Here is a 25255-nt window from a genome sequence, read left to right as displayed (position 1 = left end):
ACTATATAGGCATATGTACAGATGTATCTGGGGAAAAAAAAGTAAGGTATATTTTCTCCGGGTATCTAGATTTTGGTGTTTCTCTAATTAAATGATCCTGCTTTTATAATAAAAAAAAATTACAGCAGAGTTGTTCGAACTAAAAAAATTTTAGACAGTTTCCAGAAGGGTAAAGTTTCCTGGTAACTATAGTGCCTAACATAGTACAAATTTTGTGAGATGATATGAAATAGCAAGTACTAGTCATTGCCAACTAGGTTTCTGAGGACAAATCACCGAGATTGCTCAGACAGCATTACCAGCAGTGGAAGATCTTTGATTTCATTTCTGCATACTGGCACCCACAGACCTTGTCATACCAGGTTCCTCAGACGGAGCTCTACCTCCAGTTCCCACAGAGCACCCTCAACCCTTTAAGCCCTTTTATGGGAGCAGCACAGTGCAGTTAGAACTCAGCAGATACCAGTCACGGAGGGTGAGTTTGACTTTAGAATCCACCACCCACTAGCTATGGGATGCTGGGCAAATGACCAACTCACTAAGCCTACTCCCTCTTCTATAAAACTGAAATAAGAACACCCACCTCACCAGATTGTACAGAAGATTTAAGGAGACAATCTATATGGTGCTTAGTATATACTAAGTGCTTAAATGTAGCCATTAGCAGCACCACCCCTCCTCACGGGCCCCAATCACTAAGTGCTAGTTGTTTCTGGGAATCACAGTTGGCTCAGGAGCTTGAAATCTATATTCAGCTTCCCTATGTTAACTGCAATTTCCTCATTTTTTTATTATCCACTAAAGATAAGTGTGATGTGAATGTTTGTACTTCTTCCCAATAGGATTTTCAGAAATCTGACTTGAAGTTCAAAGCTTCAAAAACATTCTTAGTCCCTAAATGCCTACAGACTTTTGTGTATTAATCTCAACCTCAAATGCCTAATCTGTAACTTGCTGTTACCACTGGATATATTGTGAAATGTCACATTTCAAACCAAGTTTAAAGTTCACCAGAAATACAGTATTTATATTAGGGTCGTAAGATAACTTTTGTTCTCTACCAAACAGTCCATGTTGTTTTACTAGTCTTAATACTTTTTAAAAAATGGAACTATGCACATAGTTAAATCCCAACTTTGGGCTACGTTTTTTGGAGATGTTATTCAGCTTTATTATAGTCCTCATTCAGGACTCCATCTGCTTGGAGTAACAGAATAGCAGCACACATATGCAAGATGGCATGAGCTGACCCTTCTTTGTCAAGGTTAAATTTTGGTACTTAAAGAAAAAGTACCTGCTGGGAGAGCCATTATTAGAATAGGAAATCTCAGCAGAGGCTAATATCCTCCTACAGGCTGTGGGAAAATACACAGGATTTAATAGTAAAAAAATATTTAGGAAAAGAATTTACAATCTCATTTCTCTCCTTTGAGGAAAGACTGACAAGAATGAGGATTACGTGCTGGTTAATAACGGACCATGTAGGAACAGAACTCATCACTGAGGCTTCAGACCTGAAAAGGAAAGGGAACTAGGTTTATAATTCAGCAAATTAAAATGGAGTTCATTTTATTCCAAATTTTTTTCTAGGAATTAAAATCCTTTGGGATAACTGGTAACATCTCAGAGTTCTATCCACTAAACAGAGAAGGCCAAATATTACTACCCTCAAAAAGTATGTGTAACAGATAGAAGACTCACTCTGACCCCTTCCAAGCAGAGCCAGGGCTAATGTGTCTTACGGGCAGAACTGCCACCAGGCATTAGGAGTCATATGCAGTACCAGAAGGGACCTCAGATCACCTCTTTCAACCACCTCCTTTTCCAAATCAAGAAACCAAGCATTTGGCATTAACAAGATGGCGGCATGAGTAGAGCAGTGGAAATCTCCTCCCAAAACCACATTAATTTTTGAAAATACAACAAAGACAACTCTTCCTAAGAGACCAGAAGACACAGGATAACAGCCAGACTACATCAACACCTCAGAGAACCCAGCACCTCGCGAAAGGGGTAAGATACAAGCAGTGGCCCGGCGGGACCCGAGTGCCCCTCACCCCACCCCAGCTCCCAGCGGGAGGAGTCAGAAAGGGGAGGGAGAGGGAGCCCAGAACTGCTAAACACCCAGCCCCAGCCATCTGCACCAGAGAGCAAACACGGTGCGTGCGTGGGGTGGAAACTAGGGAAACAGGACGGTAAGACCTGTGAGCGGGTCCCCGCAGCTGGCGCCCCAGGGACAAAGAAAAGTGAGTGCTTTTTGGAAGTCTTAAAGGAACAGGGACCTCACAGCTGGATGGAAGCGTCCCGGGACACGTAGCCCAGCAGTTGGGAATCCCGGGGAACTGAGGGCACCCTAACCCCTTGGGCAGCACTGCACCTTGGAGGCCCCTCATGGAGATAAACAGTCTCGCGGCCGTTTTCCCTCTGACGCGGCTCCACCATATCGGAGCAGCAGCCTGAGGCAGGCTGTACCCACAGCAACTGCAGAGCTAAATCCCACAGCGGCCAGGCAAGAATCAGAAGCCCCATCTGCGTGCAGCTGCCCAGCACAAGCCGCTAGAGGTCACTATTCTCCCAGGAGAGGAAGGCCACAAACCAACAAGAAGGGATGTTCTCCAAGCCGTCACTCGGGCCTGCCCCACAAACTATCTGTATTGCCATGAAAAGGCAGAATTTGAGGCAGACCAAGATCACAGAGTCAACCCCTGAGAAGGAGATAGATCTAACCAGTCTTCCTGAAAAAGAATTCAAAATAAAAATCATAAACATGCTGACGGAGCTGCAAAGAAATACACAAGAGCTAAAGGATGACGTCCGGAGGGAGATTACAGAAGTGAAACAATCTCTGGAAGGATTTATAAGCAGAATGGATAAGATGCAAGAGGCCATTGATGGAATAGAAACCAGAGAAGAGGAACGCATAGAAGCTGATGCAGAGAGAGACAAAAGGATCTCCAAAAATGAAACAATATTAAGAGAACTGAGTGACCAATCTAAAAGGAACAACATCCGCATTACACGGGTACCAGAAGAAGAAGAGAGAGAAAAAGGGATAGAAAGTGTCTTTGAAGAAATAATTGCTGACAACTTCCCAAAACTGGGGGAGGAAATAATTGATCAGACCACGGAAGTACACAGAACTTCCAACAGAAGGGACCCAAGGAGGATAACACCAAGACACATAATAATTAAAATGGCAAAGATTAAGGACAAGGACAGAGTTTTAAAGGTAGCTAGAGAGAAGAAAAAGGTTACCTACAAAGGAAAACCCATCAGGCTATCATCAGACTTCTCAACAGAAACCTTACAGGCCAGAAGAGAATGGCATGATCTATTTAATGCAATAAAACAGAAGGGCCTTGAACCAAAAATACAGTGTCCAGTATGATTATCATTTAAATATGAAGGAGGGATTAAACAATTCCCAGAAAAGCAAAAGTTGAGGGAATTTGCCTCCCACAAACCACCTCTACAGGGTATTTTAGAGGGACTGTTCTAGATGGGACCACTCCTAAGACTAAACTAATGTCACCAGAGAAAATAAAATCACAGCAAAGAAAGCAGACCAACCAAATACTAACTAAAGGCAAAAAATAGAATCAACTTCCCACACAAAGCAGTTAAAGGAAACACAAAAGAGCACAGAATAAAACAACCAACATATAAAGAATGGGGGAGGAGGAATAAGAAGGAAGAGAAGAAAAGAATCTCCAGAAAGTGTATATAACAGCTCAGTAAGTGAGCTAAGTTAGGCAGTAAGATACTAAAGAAGCTAACCTTGAACCTTTGGTAACCACGAATCTAAAGCCTGCAATGGCAATAACTACATATCTTTCAATAGTCACCCTAAATGTAAATGGACTAAACGCACCAATCAAAAGACACAGAGTAATAGAATGGATAAAAAAGCAAGACCCATCTATATGCTGCTTACAAGAAACTCACCTCAAACCCAAAGACATGCACAGACTAAAAGTCAAGGGATGGAAAAAGATATTTCAGGCAAACAACAGGGAGAAGAAAGCAGGTGTTGCAGTACTAGTATCAGACAAAATAGACTTCAAAATAAATAAAGTAACAAGAGATAAAGAAGGACATTACATAATGATAAAGGGCTCAGTCCAACAAGAGGATATAACCATTCTAAATATATATGCACCCACATGGGAGCACCAGCGTATGTGAAACAAATACTAACAGAACTAAAGGAGGAAATAGAATGCAATGCATTCATTTTAGGAGACTTCAACACGCCACTCACCCCAAAGGATAGATCCACCGGACAGAAAATAAGTAAGGACACAGAGGCACTGAATAACACACTAGAACAGATGGACCTAATAGACATCTATAGAACTCTACATCCAAAAGCAACAGGATACACATTCTTCTCAAGTGCACATGGAACATTCTCCAGAATAGACCACATATTAGGCCACAAAAGGAGCCTCAGTAAATTCCAAAAGACTGAAATTCTACCAACCAACTTTTCAGACCACAAAGGTATAAAACCAGAAATAAATTGTACAAAGAAAACAAAAAGGCTCACAAACACATGGAGGCTTAACAACATGCTCCTAAATAATCAATGGATCAATGAACAAATTAAAATAGAGATCAAGGAATATATGGAAACAAATGACAACAGCAACAACACAAAGTCCCAACTTCTGTGGGACGCAGTGAAAGCAGTCTTAAGAGGAAAGTATATAGCAATCCAGGCAACTTAAAGAAGGAAGAACATTCCCAAATGAATAGTCTAATATCACAATTATCAAAACTGGAAAAAGAAGAACAAATGAGGCCAAAAGTCAGCAGAGGGAGGGACATAATAAAGATCACAGAAGAAATAAACAAAATTGAGAAGAATAAAACAATAGAAAAAAATCAATGAAAGCAAGAGCTGGTTCTTTGAGAAAACAAACAAAATAGATAAGCCTCTAGCCAGACTTATTAAGAGAAAAAGAGAATCAACACACATCAACAGAATCAGAAACAAGAATGGAAAAATCACAATAGACTCCACAGAAATACAAAGAATTATTAAAGACTACTATGAAAACCTGTATGCTAACAAGCTGGAAAACCTAGAAGAAATGGACAACTTCCTAGAAAAATACAACCTTCCAAGACTGACCAAGGAAGAAACACAAAAGTTAAACAAACCAATTACAAGCAAATAAATTGAAACGGTAATCAAAAAACTACCCAAGAACAAAACCCCGGGGCTGGACGGATTTACCTTGGAATTTTATCAAACACACAGAGAAGACGGAAAACCCATTCTCCTTAAAGTGTTCCAAAAAATAGAAGAGGAGGGAATACTCCCAAACTCATTCTATGAAGCCAACATCACCCTAATACCAAAACCAGGCAAAGACCCCACCAAAAAAGAAAATTACAGACCAATATCCCTGATGAATGGAGATGCAAAAATACTCAATAAAATAGTAGCAAACAGAATTCAACAGCATATCAAAAGGATCATACACCATGACCAAGTGGGATTCATCCCAGGGATGCAAGGATGGTACAACATTCGAAAATCCATCAACATCATCCACCACATCAACAAAAAGGAATACAAAAACCACATGATCATCTCCATAGATGCTGAAAAAGCATTTGACAAAATTCAACATCCATTCATGATAAAAACTCTCACCAAAATGGGAATAGAGGGCAAGTACCTCAACATAATAAAGGCCATATATGATAAACCCACAGCTAACATCATACTGAACAGCGAGAAGCTGAAAGCTTTTCCTCTGAGTTTGGGAACAAGACAGAGATGCCCACTCTCCCCACTGTTATTTAACATAGTACTGGAGGTCCTAGCCACGGCAATCAGACAAAACAAAGAAATACAAGGAATCCAGATTGGTAAAGAAGAAGTTAAACTGTCACTATTTGCAGATGATATGATATTGTACATAAAAAACCCTAAAGACTCCACTCCAAAACTACTAGAACTGATATCGGAATACAGCAAAGTTGCAGGATACAAAATTAACACACAGAAACCTGTGGCTTTCCTATATACTAACAATGAACCAGTAGAAAGAAAAATCAGGAAAACAACTCCATTCACAATTGCATAAAAAAGAGTAATACCTAGGAATAAACCTAACCAAAGTGAAAGACCTATACCCTGAAAACTACAAGTCACTCTTAAGAGAAATTAAAGGGGACACTAACAAATGGAAACTCATCCCATGCTCATGGCTAGGAAGAATTAATATCGTCAAAATGGCCATCCTGCCCAAAGCAATATACAGATTCAATGCAATTCCTATCAAATTACCAACAACATTCTCCAACGAACTGAAACAAATAGCTCAAAAATTCATATGGAAACACCAAAGACCCCGAATAGCCAAAGTAATCCTGAGAAAGAAGAATAAAGTGAGGGGAATCTCACTTCCCAACTTCAAGCTCTACTACAAAGCCATAGTAATCAAGACAATTTGGTACTGATACAAGAACAGAGCCACAGACCAGTGGAACTGATTAGACTCCAGACATTAACCCAAACATATACGGTCAATTAATATTTGATAAAGGAGCCATGGACATACAATGGGGAAATGACAGTCTCTTCAACAGATGGTGCTGGCAAAACTGGACAGCTACATGTAAGAGAATGAAACTGGATCACTGTCTAACCCCATACACAAAAGTAAATTAGAAATGGATCAAAGACCTGAATGTAAGTCATGAAACCATAAAACTCTTAGAAAAATATATAGGCAAAAATCTCTTGGACATAAACCCGAGTGACTTCTTCATGAACATATCTCCCCGGGCCAGGGAAACAAAGGCAAAAATGAACAAGTGGGACTATATCAAGCTAAGAAGCTTCTGTACAGCAAAGGACACCATCAATAGAACAAAAAAGTATCCTACAGTATGGGAGAATATATTCATAAATGACAGATCTGATAAAGGATTGACATCCAAAATATATAAAGAGCTCACACACCTCAACAAACAAAAAGCAAATAATCCAATTAAAAAATGGGCAGAGGAGCTGAACAGACAGTTCTCCAAAGAAGAAATTCAGATGGCCAACAGACACATGAAAAGATGCTTCACATCACTAGTTATCAGAGAAATGCAAATTAAAACCACAATGAGATATCAGCTCACACCAGTAAGGATGGCTACCATCCAAAACACAAACAACAACAAATGTTGGCAAGGTTGCAGACAAAGGGGAACCCTCCTACACTGCTGGTGGGAATGTAAATTAGTTCAACCATTGTGGAAAGCAGTATGGAGGTTCCTCAAAATGCTCAAAATAGACTTACCATTTGACCCAGGAATTCCACTCCTAGGAATTTACCCTAAGAATGCAGCACTCCAGTTTGAAAAAGACAGATGCACCCCTATGTTTATCGCAGCACTATTTACAATAGCCAAGAAATGGAAGCAACCTAAGTGTCCATCAGTAGATGAATGGATGGATAAAGAAGATGTGGTACATATACACAATGGAATATTATTCAGCCATAAGAAAACAAATCCTACAATTTACAACAACATGGATGGAGCTAGAGGGTATTATGCTCAGTGAAATAAGCCAGGAGGAGAAAGACAAGTACCAAATGATTTCACTCATCTGTGGAGTATAAGAACAAAGGAAAAACTGAAGGAACAAAACAGCAGCAGAATCACAGAACCCAAGAATGGACTAACAGTTACCAAAGGGAAAGGAACTGGGGAGAATGGGATGGTAGGGAGGGATAAGGGTGGGGAAGAAGGGGATATTATGATTACATGTATAATGTGGGGGGTGCGGTTAAGGGGAGAGCTGTGCAACACAGAGAAGATAAGTAGTGATTCTACAACATCTTCTTATGCTGATGGACAGTGACTGTAATGGGGTTTGTGGGGGGGGACTTGGTGTAGGGGGAAGCCTAGTAAACATAATGTTCTTTAAAAAAAAAAAAAGAAACCAAGCATTTCCCCCTAAGGAAGTGGCTCACCCAGCCTGGCAATGGTAACTCAACCCCACGCTGTCAGGAAAGCAGTGCCACGCCACTGCTTCACAGCAGGGGACTCATTTCCGCTGCCAACTTTTGGCTCTGGGCAAACTGGCTCATGGGTAACTGGTGCAAAACACTCCACCTCTTCACTTCCCCGCTTTAAAGCAGAAGTGCTAGTACCTGACTCCTGGGAGGGGACAGGAGGGGCCGGATGGCTGGGAAGGGGAAGGACACAGAGCTGTCACTGGGACTAGCAGCTGAGGCAGCCAGCACACAGGTGACGCACACCCATGTCACTCCAGACCAAACCCTTTGGGGCAGCCTCACCTCGGAGTCTGGAGTCACTAGGACAACGGGTGTAGTTTGAGAACTCAGGGGGAATGAGAAGCACATACCTGTTCTTTGGTTTCTGTGCCCCTTCCCCCCTCCTTATCTCCCTTCTTCATGGTTTTCTAACATCCGATCCCACTTCATAGGGTGTTGTGAGGACTGAGGTACCACTGCCCGCCCACACTGGGCAGATTTCGGTCCTTGGGAGGCAGCTAAGGAACCCCCTGCCAGACGCTGGAGGCCGAGCCACACGACCAGAGGGCAGCAACCATCAGGGACTAGAAGGGCGGGGAAGGGAGCAGAGTCCAGGAACCCAACAAGGGGAAATTGCTTAGTTCTGATCAAACGAACATGTTTATTTTTAAAACACATCAGAATCAATTTTTTTTTCTCATGAATTTGTAGTAATAACAAAGTACTATGGAGTGTTTCCATGCCGGCAGGCACTTACCACCTGCTGCTATGTCTCACAACCACCCTACAAGGCAGTAATTATGCCCATTCTACAGATGAAATAACTAGTAGTTATTTGGTCAGTAGCAAAGGAGAGACCCAATTCCAGCAACACTTGCCAAATTGTCTTTTTTGACAATAATTTTCATATTGACACTTCACATAGCCAAGAGAATTAAAGAATAAGTAGCATAAAATTTTTCAAGACACAAATTCACTAAGCCCCATACATGATTGTAACTATCTCAGATAGCAAACCTAAGTGTAAACAGACTTCTCTTTTAGAACAAAGCACATAGATAATAAAGCCTATATTTTCCTGATGAATCTGGGCTACCACTGCAACAGCGAAGCTCTCGGGGAGACTGGCCGGCAGGCAGTCGGCCCAGCCTGAGCAGCCTCTTGTTTCCTGCAGTACAAACAGAGGCCTCTTGACAATGAGTAGGAACAGACTCTAAATGCCTCCAACTTCTTCATGTCGACATAAGTTGGGAAAGGACACACACACACGTTTAAAACCTCACTGTAAAGATTCATTTGTGTTCCCAAGTTATTTTAATACAATTAACATCTACTGTGGCTGCTGAATACATGGTCTTCTACCTTCTATTCTCTTGGTTAGCTTGCAGAGCTGAAATGTCAGCAAGGTAATCCTGGCACTAGAGCTATTACCAAATTGCTGGATGCACCTAGTCACTCCCCACTCTGCCTGTTTTCATCAGGTGTGAAGGACAGACAGCAAGCGTCCCAGTGACAAAATGCTTGGCCATTCTGGAATGACCATTTGATGAGACCCCTAAAAGCCTCTCGCCTTCCTCACCCCAGTACCCCATCAGTGGCTCCCACTGTCCTCTGACACTCGTGGCTGCCTCCATTCCCACAGCTCTTATGGTGTGTGCCCTCATTTGATATACACTCTACTTTCCCATTTTCCACTGACACATTAGCCATATGTAGCCCCGGCCTGTCAGCCTCAAGAGCATAATGTCCTCTGCTTGTACCCACTGCTACACCTGGCGTATCTCAGGACTCGCTGCCAGTGCTCACTTCAGGTCCCATTCCTCCTTCTGGTCCTACTGCCCTCACCTTTGGAACTGTACTCACTAGACCGCTTCCAGTAGACTTGGATTTCCCATCTGTGAAAAAAATCACAAAGATGAAACTGAGCGCCCACCTTCTGCCTCATGGCTTCAGAACAAGGGGTTCCCCTCAGCAAAAAGGGAGAAGGAAGCACCTCACCATCTTACATCCAAGAGGCACACCCTCTTCTTCACAGTGCAGCTCCCAATCCATGCACCCCAGCCACCCATGAAGTCACACATTTCTTGTTTTTCCTTTTATTTAATTAACCTGAAAAGTTCTTCAGAAGCTACTCGAGCCACAGCAGGAGTGAAGTCACACCCTGGACCCACCACAAATTTTTGTGCAAACAGATTAACAAACCCCAAGGACTAGGCACCCAAGTGTAAGCGGTTTCACAAAGATCCTGCAGGGGGATCACTTTATGGGCAACGACTCACCTAATATTGAGGTGTCTGACATACCAGGTATTCTCTCTCCACGCTTTGATCTCAGGGTCAGAAAAGCTGGGCAAATAATTTGCCTGGACTTTCACTCATTGGCCACTTGTAGCCATTTAACTTTCAAATCGGCAACATTTGGCTTGCACAATTTTTAACTGAGTGATAAATGCTGGTGTCACTGGAAAAGACAATAACGGCCTAAAGAGCCCTTTTTCTGAGAAGGCACAGCAGCCCGCTGCCACCTTGTGGTGACTTGATGCAAAAAGGGCGCAGCAAATCACAGCAGAGCTTTCAAGGAAAACAAAATGAAATGTCCATACAAGCACACAGTATTAAGGCCATGTGTATAGTAGAAAAATGGGTAGGTTTATTCGCTGTCTTAGATATTTAGGTCAAAAGTGTGTTTTAGTCTTAACTGGTGCTACTGCAAAGAAAGCTTTCTTGGCCTTCCTGGCTTGCTTCAGAGCTTCTCTCCACCAGCATAGAACCCAAAGCCTATCCTAAACCGAAGTGCTCAGGAGGAAAAAAGCAGCCAAAAACATAGAAAGGATGAGCAGAAAACAGCCATGCTCCAAAATACTCAGAAGGCATATGTTATTTACAGCAAACAACGGTTCGGCTTGTTAGGGGACAGAAAGTGGGGAGTACAACGGGTCTCTTGCAGTGAAGATGCAATAGTCTCAGCGCCTCCTCTTTTCTCTGCACCACACGGCAGCTTTCATTATCCTCCAAAGCTTCCACCAAGTCCTGCTTCAGCTTCATCTCACGTCCCTCAACTTCAACTCAACTCTGTTATTCCAGGAATGCAGGTAAAGAGCGGGAGGGGTGTTGGGACGGAACATGAAGCCACTTCTTGGCAGGACCCCACGGTTCAGAGACGAGGCCTCTCAGATGAGGAAGATGATGCCCTCGGAGACCATGACCTGGTTGTCGTCCTGCATCTTGCTCAGCGCAGCCTGGATCTCCTCTGAAGAGAAGGGCTCTTCTCTGTCCCGGTTGATGGACTCTGTGAGGCGATTCATGCCCACTGACTGTGCATGCGCTTCCCGAAACACCTCCAAGAGAGCCATCTTGAAGGCCTTCAGCCTGCCCAGGACGGGAAACAGGAGTGGAGGATGGCTCAACAAACAAGGTGCTAATACGGTAAAGGGTGCCCCAACACACACACCCCCCCCCAAGGTATTCATACAGTAAAGGGTGCCCCAACACACACCCCCCCCCCAAGGTATTCATACAGTAAAGGGTGCCCCAACACACACACACACACACACACACACACACACACACCCCCAAGGTGCTAATACAGTAAAGGGTGCCCCAACACACACACACACCCCCCCAAGGTGTTCATACAGTAAAGGGTGCCCCAACACACACACACACACACCCAAGGTGTTAATACAGTAAAGGGTGCCCCAACACACACACACACACACACACACACACACATACACACACACACACACACACCCAAGGTGCTAATACAGTAAAGGGTGCCCCAACACACACACACCCAAAGTGTTAATACAGTAAAGGGTGCCCCAACACATACACACACACACACACACACACACACACGAAGGTGCTAATACAGTAAAGGGTGCCCCAACACACACACACACACCCCCAAGGTGTTCATACAGTAAAGGGTGCCCCAACACACACACACACACACACACAAGGTGTTAATACAGTAAAGGGTGCCCCAACACACACACACACACACACACACACACACACACACACACACACACACCCAAGGTGCTAATACAGTAAAGGGTGCCCCAACACACACACACACACACACCCAAGGTGTTCATACAGTAAAGGGTGCCCCAACACACACACACACACACACACACACACACACACACACACACACACACACACCAAGGTGCTAATACAGTAAAGGGTGCCTCAACACACACACACACACACACACACACACACACACCCAAGGTGCTAATATGGTAAAGGGTGCCCCAACACACACACACACACCTTCAAGGTGTTCATACAGTAAAGGGTGCCCCAACACACACACACACACACACACACACACACACACATACACACACCCAAGGTGCTAATACAGTATAGGGTGCCCCAACACACACACACACACACACACACACACCCAAGGTGTTTAAATAGAGTATAGGGTGCCCCAACACACACACACACACACACAAGGTGTTTAAATAGAGTATAGGGTGCCCCAACACACACACACACACACACACACACACACACACACACACCAAGGTGCTAATACAGTAAAGGGTGCCCCAACACACACACACACACCCCCAAGGTGTTCATACAGTAAAGGGTGCCCCAACACACACACACACACCCAAGGTGCTAATACAGTAAAGGGTGCCCCAACACACACACACACACCCAAGGTGTTAATACAGTAAAGGGTGCCCCAACACACACACACACACACACACACCCAAGGTGCTAATACAGTAAAGGGTGCCCCAACACACACACACACACACACACACACACACACCCAAGGTGCTAATACAGTAAAGGGTGCCCCAACACACACACACACACACACCCAAGGTGTTAATACAGTAAAGGGTGCCCCAACACACACACACACAACCAAGGTGCTAATACAGTAAAGGGTGCCCCAATACACACACACACACACACCCAAGGTGTTAATACAGTAAAGGGTGCCCCAACACACACACACACACAGCCAAGGTGTTAATACAGTAAGGGTGTCCCAACACACACACACACACACACACACACACACACACACACACACACACCCAAGGTGTTCATACAATAAAGGGTGCCCCAACACACACACATACACACACACACACACACACACACACACACACCCCTGACGGCTACTCCACTTCCAAGGAGGTTTTTAAATATACATTTCAAAATTGTCTGAACTGTTCTATTGCACAGCTTCTTGCACAATGAGAAATAGCATTTTAGAAATCAGAGAGACCTTTGTGGATACAGAAAACAGTGTACTGCATCCCATACACTATTGGGAGAAACTGGGACACATCTATGGGAGGCAATGTAGCAACGTGTGCTATTGAAAGAACAAATCCTCTGACCCACAGATTCCATTTCTAGAAATTAACCTTATAGCTGCACATGCGCAAGTGCACAGTGAGAACCCTAAGAATATTTTACTGTTAACAGCAGTTTTATAGAATTTAAGTGTCCATTGTTAGAAAATGTAAATAAAGTTTTACACATCCATCCTATGGAAATCCTGCAGCCATTAAAAAAGAAAGCTCTAGAAGCCGACTCAGCGAACCTTTTAAGATGTAGTTCAATGGTTATTTTCAGGTGGAATTACCACTGATTTCAATTTTTCCTAAATCTTCCTCAACGTTTTCAAATTTTCTTCAGCAAAGATATTGTGTTGTCTCAACGTTTTCAAATTTTCTTCAGCAAAGATATTGTGTTGTGTGTGTTTAAAGTACTATAAGAAAAAAACAAACCTCAGTCATGGAGTTTCTTTTGTGTTCAGTAATCAGACAATGTACAGATAAAACCGTTTCTGAACCTCTAGTCGTAAAAATGCTTCACCTCAAAACAAAGGACCCCAATTCAGTGATAAAAAATATGTATGTGTGCACCCTGCTGAGAAGGACCCAGAGTTACAGTAAGACCAAGTATACTAAATATATGCTAAGTCCTTTCTCAAAAACTCTTCTTTCTGACCTGCAAGGACATCATATTTGAAATCCCCACAGAGAATTATTTATAAAGCAAATGGTAAAATGTAAACAACTGAGGATTCTGGTATCCAAGAGTTTTTTTACATTATTTTTGCAATTTTTTAAAGTATAAAATAATAATCAGAATCTAAACTGTGCTCAGTCTTGGAGCCTATAGTTTTGAGCTCTGTTTATAACCAGCTTGCTCCCTACACCTCCAGGAAAGGAGTTCTGGCGTCGGCAGCATGTGGAATTCACTTCCCGCCTCACCTGGATTCACTCAGCTCCACCTTCTGGGACTCCTTGGTCTCCTGTGAGTCTGCTGTCTTTGGAGTGTGCACTTCAGAGGATAAATGATTGCAGACAGAAGGGGGACAACAAGGTGAAACCACTTCCACAAACACCAAGGCAATGCTCTTCTCCACTGCCCACCCCTCACTAAGTCCGAACGCCCATATCTGGGTCCTTATGGGGGACAGTTAGGATAAAAAACCTGAGTCAGGCAGGAGACCCTCAACATACATAATCCAGGATGTCTGCACCAGGCTTGGCAAAGAACAGTTCATAAAAGAGAAAGCAAATGCAGCCAAGCTTGTTTTCTAAAGTTCTGAATGTGGGTTTTGCGAGGTTCTCTTGGGACAAGCCTCTTGGGACACAGGGCCCCAGGTGGGGAACCAAGTGGGAACCCGCCGGAAAACAGTATAAAAAAGTCAAGAGTCAAAGGAACCATCTGTGGGAGCAGGGGACGCTCACTCACCTTGAGGCATTTCCCCCTCTGTGTCACTGAAGTCATAGGGGTCATAGGAATCCGGGTCCTTGGCATCTGAGGAACGAGTCTTCCTTCTGAAAATACCCAGAGCAGTTAAGAGAAAGGCTTTGGACAGCCCTATCCCATGCCTCTGACCACAGAACAGAACCAGAACCACCCACAGTCCACATGAAGTGCTAGGCCAAGGCCTGAACAAGCCGTCAGTTTTTCCGACACCAGGGGTCTAGACTAGAACACAAACGGGCCCCATTTCCTAATGCTCTTTTTCCCTGTCACACCCACTCATAAATCCAACCAAAATTCAACCACAGGCATGACAGGGAAAAATAATCTTGAGGGAAGAAACTTTGAAATGTACATTTAAAAACCTCTGAGTGGGTCACTGCTCGCTTTTGGCAGGAAGGTCAAAAGCATCACACTGAAGACAATGGCGGGGCTGCTCACTCTCTCCCTGCCAGGGTCATTGTCACCCTCCAGCCCTGCAGATGCAGGCAGCCTTTCCGGACGTTCTAGAACTTGGTGTCCGCCAGCAGCACTCAACCGACCCTCCACACCTCTCCCCAGCTCTAACGGGGCACGTTAACCTCATCTCGCTTCTCCCCACCTCACCTCTTCCTCTTCTGTTCTGGGTCCTCCTGGCTTTTCTCCTCTTCATCTTCTGTCTCTGACTCATCATTCTCATTCCATTTCTTGCGTTTCTTCTCCTTTTCCAGAACCTAGACCAAGACAAGTATGAGGAAGCAAGAGGGGTCATAATGCCCGGGAACTGAGTAAGGGTCCGTTCTTCTCCATCACAAGTGACTTCACGGGTCTAATGGCCTAGCCTCTCTTGTGCCCAAGTCCCAGGACCAGGGGCAGGCGTATAGGCTGCTACCCATCTTTAAAAATGCTGGGAGGTATACGCAATGCCTTTCACACAGTACATACACAATGAATGTTTACTGAATAAAAAAATGAATGGGAAAAAAAAAGTCCAGTCCATAATAGTCAAATGGAAAACAATTCATTTCTTTATAGATCCGATGTTTAATTTACACTTGAGACAACTCTCACCCTAGCAAAAAGAATAGGCCATGAAAAGCCTATGAGATCCACTATACCCCAAAGGGCTACAGTTCACAGAACTGTGGAGGGGGTGAGAATGAGGAAAAGGGAGTCAAGGCTTCAAGGCTTCAAGGCCTGACATGTAAAATAACAGAGACACAATGTCATGAGCAGTAACAGGGCAACAGGATGAGAAGCATGTCTGAGAGTTCAGTGTCTGACATGGGTTTTTGAGGTGCCACTGGGACACCTGAGGAGACTGCCAAGGCGAAAGGTCTAGAGGGAAGAGGAAGATTATCAAGTTCAAGACTTTGGAAACACCTACTTTTTTAAAATGCAAAGGAAGCCAAAGCAGTCAGAGAAGAAGTTGACTGGAGGTGCAGCACATCAGAAAGCCAGAATCCTTGGGGCCCCTAAGGGCTCCGGCACCAACACTTTAAAGCTTTTCAGCTGGTTCTCACATGCAGCCGGACGCTGCTTTCTGTCGACAACCTAAATGCAGGTATCAGCCAGGGAGGCTGCGGAGCTCAAGCCTCGAGTGATTCATTCAGAAGAGCTGCTCACACCCAAGCATCTGATTCCTCACCTTCTTGAAATATGCGTACTGGACCAACTCCACAGCTTCCTCTGCATCCTGCAGCTCCACGGTCTTGCTCATACGGGCCTTGGCATGGGCTGTGGCCAACCGAATCAGAGTTTCCAGTGTCCGTGCTGTAACTGGAGATGTCTGGTGAGGAAAGCAAGGGAGGATCACTTACCCAGAACTCCCGAGGCATGCCCATCCATCCCACTGCACAGAGAAGGACAGAGATACTATCAGAAAAGTTGTGGGAAGTCCAAGGAAAGGATTCAGAGGTCTGTACTCTCTATGAATGCCATATAAAACTCAGGAAGATAAAATAACTAAGGAAATATTTATGAGAGAGTACTGAGGGAGGAACAGGTGAAGAGGGAAAAAGAAAATTAGGCCTCTTACAGCCAGCAAGAGAAAAGGCTAGAAAGAGAAAAGGCTAAAAGAGCATAATGGTGAAGGAAGAAAAGTAATCCTTTATTGCTGGCCTACAATGGAACTGTGCTTTTATATTCATTGTGTCATTTAATGCTCTTAATAACTCGGAGTTTTATAGATGAGAAAAATGAGCTCCAAAGAGCTTCATATAATTTGTCCAAGGTCACACTGAGAAGGTATGAAAGGTCACCCAGAGGAAGAGCAGAATTCTGAAATGGTCTTATCACAGGGGTCAGTGTGAGAACCAGACTGGGGTGTTTTTACCTTTTTAGGTGCTACGGTCTGAATGGCATCCCTAGCCTAGTGCATCATGAGGTATGGAGTGTAGGACTGGACACGTGTCCTTTTTCAACTTCAGACAGTTTTGATGTGCCCTCCTAGATTAAGCATCCCTGACATTATCCAACCTTCTCATTTTATGGATAAGGAAACTGTGAGCTGAAAGGTGAAAGGATCTGGGCAAGGTCCCAGTGTTAGCTGCAGACCTGGGGTCACAACAGACGACTCATTGCTTCTATCGCCTCCACGTCTGCATCACATGATCCTTCAATGATACATCTGGTCACTTCTACTTGCAAGTTTTCCAAGTATTCTTTATACCCAATCCCACATTCAAAAACAAATATATTCACATTTAAATAAACCCACCTAGTCTCTTAATGATTTAGAAAAATACCAGAGTTTGGAGTTATACACTCCATTTTAAGTTCCAATTTTTGAGTAACCTAAAAAGCTAGTGAAATCCTAGCCTGCACTGGAGGAACTACAGAATCCAAATTGAGAGATTTACCACTCCCACCAAGACCATGACTGAAATAATGTGTTATGTTCTGTGAGAGGGCCTTTGACACATGGGTACATGTTCACATGATGGTAGAAACAAATAAAAAGAATGGGACTGCTGTTTACTCTGAAGAAGATACAATCTCTAGAAAACAAATTTAAGACCCATGGCTAAAATTCATGGAGAAGCAGGTTTGGGTTCAAAAAACAGAATATTACATTTCCATGCAGTGATGTACTAGGCATGCTGTCACTGGAGGTGTCCAGGAAGCCCTGGCAGAAATTCTAGAAGATGGAATTCCTGTCTGGGTGTGAGGCTGAAACAGATGATCTGGGATCATGTGTGAATCCAACAGTCTGTGTCTCTTTCACATGATGGTTTTTAATTTGGTCATTCAGCTGTGGCAACCTCGCATGAACTACACTGCCCCAGAAGATTTACATAAATTCATGGGCAGACATATTAGGTTTCTAGAAACAGCTCTGGATCATCATGGTTGCCCAACTCCTAACCAGCTGTCAAAGTCCGGCACAAATATCACTATCTGGGAATCCTTCCCTGACATTCATACCCTTGCTAAAGTCTAGAGGCAAAATTAATAGCTTCCTCATCTCTCCGTTTCCACATCCATTCCTTTAGGAATCACGTGTGGTAAGTATTTGCAAATGCATATATATGACCCTCCCACCCGCCTTCTGTCCGCCTCCCCATCCCGGATCCGAGCTCTCTGAGGACAGCTCTGACTACTTCAACACTGCAGGTAAGAACAGAGACAGGTTCCGTCCCCAGATGCTGCTCTGTCTGAGGAATGAATCACAGCTTCTGGAGGCCAATGTCATTTGAACTGAGAGACACGTATTATTTTCTGGGGTTCTCGCTTCATTTTCCTTTGTAAAAGCAAACAGTTAGAACTGTGTAACAGGAGCCCTTCCACCAAAAAGACTAAGCAAGAGTTCACTAAGCTCAAGGGCAGGGCCTCCGCCCCGCAGCATTTCAGGGCCTGCCGGGCCCCGGTGGCCTGGGGACGCACCCTGGCAGTGTCGGAGCTCATGCTGTCCTGGCTGCGCAGGCGCGAGTACTCTTCCGCGATGTAGGCGGCCGACTCCTGGGTGAGGACTGGCTTGATGATTTTGGCCACGTGGATGTACTTCCTCATGAAAGCGGCGCTCACCATCTTCTCCCTGGACCCGCACACAGGGAATTTCACTTTCCTGCCACACCTCAGCACCTGCCTCAAGTAGTGGCTTGGCCTCCCCTCAGTGAAGTCAAGGTCAAGTAACAAGGCAGGAACTGAACCTAGAATCCATTATCATAAATCCCATTTACACAGAACATGCACAAGACCCTTTCATATAGTTTTACTTAATTCTACAGGGATTATTTAGATATTATTTCTGAGGTAAATAGTTTAGGTATTATTTGTCCTACTTTATAGGTGGGAAAACTATGGCTCACAAAAGCTTAAATGAACTCAAAATCCTGTCTTCTGACTAAATTCCATGTTCTTAAAGCCACGTTTGAAGACTGCACTTCCTACTGCACTATGGCCAAAAACGGCGGGGAGAGAGCAGCTCACATTCCATGCCTTGAACACCTGAGCACAAGTCTCCTTTATCCAAATCCACTTGCATAGCCTCCAGGGCTTGCTACCCACTGACCCTTCAACATAGCTCATAGCAAAAGACTACATGACTTGCACATACATGGGGGTACAGGGTAAACGTGACACACCACCATCAGTTAGGTATGCCACTAAAACCTGCCATCTCAGGAAAAGATCAGAACCTAAGCTTCATCAGCCACAAACATTTGCAAGTCAACTGGCCAGGAAAAGGGTGTATCTCTGGATCCAGACAACAAAAAAGGCCCCCATGGCTATGAGGCCCGGCATGATCTGGGCTGGGCAGCACAGAAAAACACGCCCCAATAGACACAAACCTCAGGGTTTCTCAAGGGGGAGTCACGGCGAACACTCACTTTCTTTTCTTCGGTCCGTGCAGGAGGTTGTCGTGCTTCTCATAAATCTGGGTGTCCTGCTGGTCTTCCTGGTTAAAGTTGGGATCCTCTGTGGCCAGGACATCCACAGCACTACCCAGAGGCATAGCTGACAGAGAAAGGAGAATAAAACAAGCATGACTCAGGGGAAACTGCCTCTTCAGAAGAGAGACAACACTCACACAGCAAGGCATTAGACATGCGGAGCCCACAAATAAGGAAGGTAGAACCACCTGGCCCACACACGCTCAAGGGCTCCTCCACCAAGAAATGAACAGAAAATACACCTTAGGGTACGCTCCAGTGAGCAAGGGGAGGCGAGCAGGCAGGGAGGGCACTTGTGATATCAACCCCGACGCCGACACACCTGCCACCACCTGGGTGCCAGGGGCAATGGCCTGTTTAGGTTCCCTTCCATTAGTCAGTCTCACGTCTCCTCGTGGCCTCACCATCGCCATCCTGCTCCCCCGGCGCCCTGTAACGGTGCATCCTAAGGACATGGTCCGAGATCTCCCGATCCTGCTCAGGATCCATCTGGTCCAGCATGATGAAGAGTAAGTCAAATCGAGAGAGCAGTGAGTCCTGCAGCCCAATGTTCTCCATAGGAGTCTTGTACTGATCATACTGGAGAACACAAGAAAAAATGAAAGTAGAGGCGACATCAGTTAAGAGGACGAGGAGGCCAGACTGATTATGCGAGAGAATGGAAGACAGACCTTCAAAAACAAAACACACAAGCGGTGAAGAAGTTAAGTATTCTAAAGCTACCAAAATACCTAATTCATTTCCTCTACCTGGAACCCTTCTCTAAGGGAAGCGCAAGTGAGCTAACTCAACTTGGAGCCCCATACGTGGTTCCCTCCAAGTGAACAGTCCCACCTCATAGCTTAGGTGCCTCTTAACAGGCTGAGTGCAGGTCTCCAAACCAGCCGCCTCCTTCCCAAGTGCTATTCTGCTCCTCTCATTCCCAAGGCAGCACCAACCCTGAAAGACGATCCCCTCAACCCTACTTGCTATAAAGAAAGGACAAGCGGCTAAGCCAGAAACACCTGGAAACTTTGGAGTCTCTTACTCAGAAGGCAATGAGGAAACTCAATGAAAATGGTCAATAATCTATAAATCACAGTATTTTAAGGATCAAGGGAGCTTTTCTCTGGGACTCAAGAACCCCTAAACTCCTGTTTTTCAACTCTGGCCTAGAGGCTGACACCTACTGACCCAAACACACTTCTCAGTCAGAGAGCCTAACAACTTTGTGGGTAACATCAATCATGATTCTAACCATGCTCACATTTCAGGACCTGCCATTTCCTCTAAGTTTTCCAAAATAATTCTTCAGAATGAAATGGATGTGGACACCTTTTACTATTAATCTAAAACCTACAGCTCTCAACCCAGGCTACACATTAGAACCAACCTCTGGAGCCTTATAAACCACAGCTACCAAGAGCCCCGAGGCTCATGGATTCAGAAACTCTGGGCTGGGGACTAGGCAACTGTATGTTTAAAAAAAAAAAAAAAACACCACCAAAATAGCTATTTCCATGCACTGTGCAATCATAAATTGCCAGAGCACAGCATGAACTCTGGGTTCAAATCCTTCCTCTGCCATTTTCTAGCTTGTGACTCTTAAGCAAGTTATTTAATGTTTTATGCCTCTATTTTCTCATCTATAAAAAGAGGAAAAAAAAAAACTACCTACCTCACTGGGTACGATGAAAGGAATTGCTAAATACAAGACGTTCAAAAGCTTTAATTAGTAGTATTATTCTATAATCTTTAAAGGGGATAATTTGTCAATCTCCAAAATAAAAATGCATATAACTCTAAATTCAGTAATTCCATCACTAGTTATTTATGGTACAGATGTAGTCTCAGATGTTTAACAAAATACACATAAAAGGATGTTCACTGCAGTTTCATTCACAATAGCATGGGGGGAGCACCTAAGGCTGATAAAATAGAGACTAAGTAAATCACTATAAATCCATACGATGTATTACTAGACAGCTGCTACAAAAACTTTTTTAAGGCAAAATTTAGTAAACCCTAAGCCAGACAAGTATAAAAGATTACACCTAAGCAACTCATAATCATACTAAAAATCAAAGATAAGTAGATTAACTCTCAACAAGGAGATAGTGTATTTGCTAGAACATGCTTAAGATTTTGTTTCCTCAAACACACTCAAGCCCTCTTAGTGGTTCTCTCTCTTGGGAAAGGACAGAAGGAAGACTTAATTTCTATATTCTATCTCTCTGTTGTTTATAAATCCTCCTACCATCCACATGTACTTTTTTCTTAATGTCAATACAAGTTACTGGTTGTGACTTGTTTTTCTTTTGTTTTCTTCTTTGTAATTTTAAACAGCATTTTAAATAAGGAACTTTCCAGAGGATTCTGATGTGTATGAATGGGTGAAAAAATACTGCCCTAAACCAAGGACCATAACAGGATGATGAGTTGATAACCTTATTCTTTGGCCTGCTCTGCCCCTGGTCACAGACAATAAACATCACCGCCCAGATATTCAGCAAAACCAAATGAAGGTGAGGACAATGGTGAAGTGCCCGATTCCACTCACCCTGCCGTAGACAGGATTGGCGGCTGCTAGAACACTGCAGCGGGCGTTCAGCCGAGCATGGATGCCAGCCTTGGCGATGGTGACCCGACCCTGCTCCATCACTTCGTGGATGGCGGTGCGGTCCATGTCAGACATCTTATCAAATTCATCAATGCAAACCACGCCTCGGTCAGCCAGGACCATGGCCCCCGCTTCCAGACGGCGCTCCCCTGGGAAGTGGAGAGGCAAAAAATACGTGCTGCCATCCAGATTGTAGGGGACAGAGGTTGGAGATTTCACTCTCCTGCCTAAGAAGCTCTCGCTGTTACACATGAGTTTAGTGAAGAGATGTCAACTCAGAGAGACTTGAGGACACCCGGTTGGTCACCTTTTCAGCTCCAATCTGAACAGTATCTCCTTGTCCCATTTTGATCCCTAAGCAGCGAGCATCCTTTATAGACTTTCTCTTTATATCCTCATCCTCAAGTGACTCCCCAACTAGATCTCTGCTCTCTTAACTAGTCTTCAAATCCCTTCCTGTACTTTATAAAGCACAGCCTTCATTTTTATTTTTCTTCAAATCTAAAAAGCTTTCTCATCCAAAACTCTTTCAAAATCACCTCCTATGACACAGTCTTGTCAATAGAGAGCCACCCAAAGACTTAAATAATTCACCCCCTATAGCAGGATACTCAGTTCTATACAATCTGGCCCAATCTAACCCCTCCAGTATCTACACAAGCCAGTGCCCAGAGCCCACTCAGAGAATCTGTGCCCCATCTCACTCTGAACCTTTGCCAAGCACCCTGACAACCTCACCTGTTTCCTGGTCTGTGGTGACAGCAGCTGTCAGACCCACGCCTGAGGAGCCCCGGCCAGTGGTGGGGATGGCCCGGGGTGCAGTGCACAGCACATACCGCAGAAGCTGAGACTTGGCGACTGATGGGTCTCCTAGAATTGCACAGGGGCAGTGGTGACACTCCAGGGAACCCCCAGACCCCAGCAGGTTCTGCTTTTCTAACACAGCTCTCGGCCTAACATAACTATACAGTAATCAGTGGTTAATATTTCTTTCATTTTTTTTCCCTTTACCATTCCTGGAAAGGAAGAATTACTTTAGATATCATAAATCAGGAAACCCAAAAACAATAATTTTAAAAAGTTTCAGCTCTGCCTTTTGGTGAGAATGAAATACAGCCAGGTATAGAATATACAATCTTACAGATTGTAAGATCCCCACAACCATACTCCATAAGGGAAGACCAAGAATCTAATAAACTGCCACCACCATACCTATTAGAAGAATATTGATGTCCCCGCGGATGTGGCTGCCGTTCTCTAGGTCACGTTCCACCCCTCCCAAGAGCAAGCAAAGGATCGCCTTCTTGACATAGTTATGCCCATGGATACTAGGTGCCAACGACCTGGCCAGCTGGTCAAAGATATCCTACAGGAGGAACGGTCAACAGAGTGAAAATCCTACTGAGATTCAAAATCCTACTTAGTTTTGCTTTATACTTTAGCCTACAGAAAATGTTTAAAGAAATACATAAATACAGACACAGTTTCTAACTGTAAAAGCTTCTTCTCTGAGATAAACCACACTTCAGACTACTATCAGGACAGACACAGAGGAAACCAGGATGCCAAAACTTGTTCGAATGTTCAGTCTTTAAGGAAAATCGTGTTTCTGGGTTCAAAATGTTTCAGGTTAGTAAGAATGTGCCCCACACTTCAACAGCAACCTTTACCACATGCATATATTGTGTTCAGTTCTAAATGTGCACATTCTGTCTTAAAAAGAAAATCAAACCAGAGAACTAAGCCTAACATATTTTAAATTTAAGTAACAGTGCATCACAGATGTCTCCAGTACAGACTCCTTGGTACACTGACACTCAAATACTCCTATTCTACTGTTTGTATTAGGGCCATTTGGCAGCCCAGCAGTTAGCACAACAGAAATATTAAAGAAAAGCAACAAAAACACCCTTTTATTTGCTGAGTCAAAACTAATAGCACCAAATACTCAACAGAAAAAAACCCTAACTTTCCTCCTGATCCATTACAAAGATGGCCACGACCTAACCAAGAGTCTAACAAATCCATCCGACCTTAAACCTTAAAGCATGTCCAGACCTTGGAACGGGTTTTACTGAACTTCTTGATCTTGGCTACGTCTTCAGCAGAGAAGGCAGGCTGCGCGTCCTTGCTCATTTGCTTCACGTTACAGGCAATCAGGATAGTCCTGGGGCAAGAGAATAGGAAGAAGCCTAAGCCTGTTACTTTCAGTTCCTAACATCAGAGCCTTTGTAGGCTATCAAGCTAGAACAGCAAATTGGAAAAAAAGGCAGAAAAGAGACAAGTTGCTCTGAATTCAACAACTGATTCTTAGTCTATGATACAATATGCCAATAAGGCCAGTAACTGATTTATCTCCTGCTGACCCACAGAGCTCCAGACAGAAGTGTGTATGGGAAGGAGGTGGGAATGTGTGAGAAACTCCCAGGGAAGCCATGAGGCTGGAAGCATGCTAACAGTAAGCCCCACTCTGAGCATAAGACAGTATCTCTGGTGTTATCTGACAGGGAAGAGGTACCCCGTGTCCTAGGCAGGCAGAGTGCCCCACCTGCCCACCTGTCCCCCACAACTCTGGGACAGGGCAAACTGGAGAAAGAATGTGAGCAGAAATGCAAGCTGCCAGCAGCATTCCAAACACGTCACAACTGACTCTTTACCTGAAGGTCCCTGAGGTGTAGCCTCCCTTCTTTCCAGGAAGGCAACGGTAGGTCCCCACTACCTGGACTCGGTCACCCGGCTTCACTTTATCTACCAAGTCATCATCCAGAATGACGTCCACAGAGCGGGGAAGCTGGCCAGCTGGGGCCTTCTCCGGCATTTCCTGAATGGTGACTATCTGGTGGTCCTTGTAGACAGAGAGGCCATATTCTGTTTCAAGGGGATTGTTTTCCTCATCCTGGAAAAGGAGAGTTAGCTCAGCCTTGTCTTAGAAATGCCACACTCGTTCTTCTAGGAAACAAATGTGATTCAGAGATGACCTCATGAGATTTTAGGATCCAG

General features: G+C 44.2%; 1 protein-coding gene across 15 annotated transcripts in view; it reads right to left on the bottom strand.

The window, feature by feature from the left end:
• Positions 1–8649: 8649 nt before the first annotated feature.
• Positions 8650–25255, bottom strand: part of MCM3 (minichromosome maintenance complex component 3) — a 107122-nt gene continuing 90516 nt past the window's right edge. For all 15 annotated transcript variants that reach the window (XM_073224988.1, XM_073224989.1, XM_073224996.1 and 12 more), the window contains 13 exons: positions 24913–25151; positions 24314–24422; positions 23468–23621; positions 22994–23125; positions 22196–22404; positions 20061–20235; positions 19594–19720; positions 18647–18797; positions 16410–16550; positions 15389–15495; positions 14768–14853; positions 14281–14350; positions 8650–11380 (listed from right to left, as the gene is read on the bottom strand). In XM_073224988.1, coding sequence (XP_073081089.1) covers positions 11182–11380; positions 14281–14350; positions 14768–14853; positions 15389–15495; positions 16410–16550; positions 18647–18797; positions 19594–19720; positions 20061–20235; positions 22196–22404; positions 22994–23125; positions 23468–23621; positions 24314–24422; positions 24913–25151 — 1899 coding nt within the window. In that variant the 3' untranslated portion in view covers positions 8650–11181. The remainder of the gene's footprint in view (positions 11381–14280; positions 14351–14767; positions 14854–15388; positions 15496–16409; positions 16551–18646; positions 18798–19593; positions 19721–20060; positions 20236–22195; positions 22405–22993; positions 23126–23467; positions 23622–24313; positions 24423–24912; positions 25152–25255) is intronic.

This window comes from Manis javanica, chromosome 16, assembly GCF_040802235.1.
Source record: "Manis javanica isolate MJ-LG chromosome 16, MJ_LKY, whole genome shotgun sequence".
Taxonomy (NCBI): Eukaryota; Metazoa; Chordata; class Mammalia; order Pholidota; family Manidae; genus Manis; species Manis javanica.
Note: the sequence above shows the minus strand (reverse complement) of the source record. Positions and strands in the feature narration are given on the sequence as shown.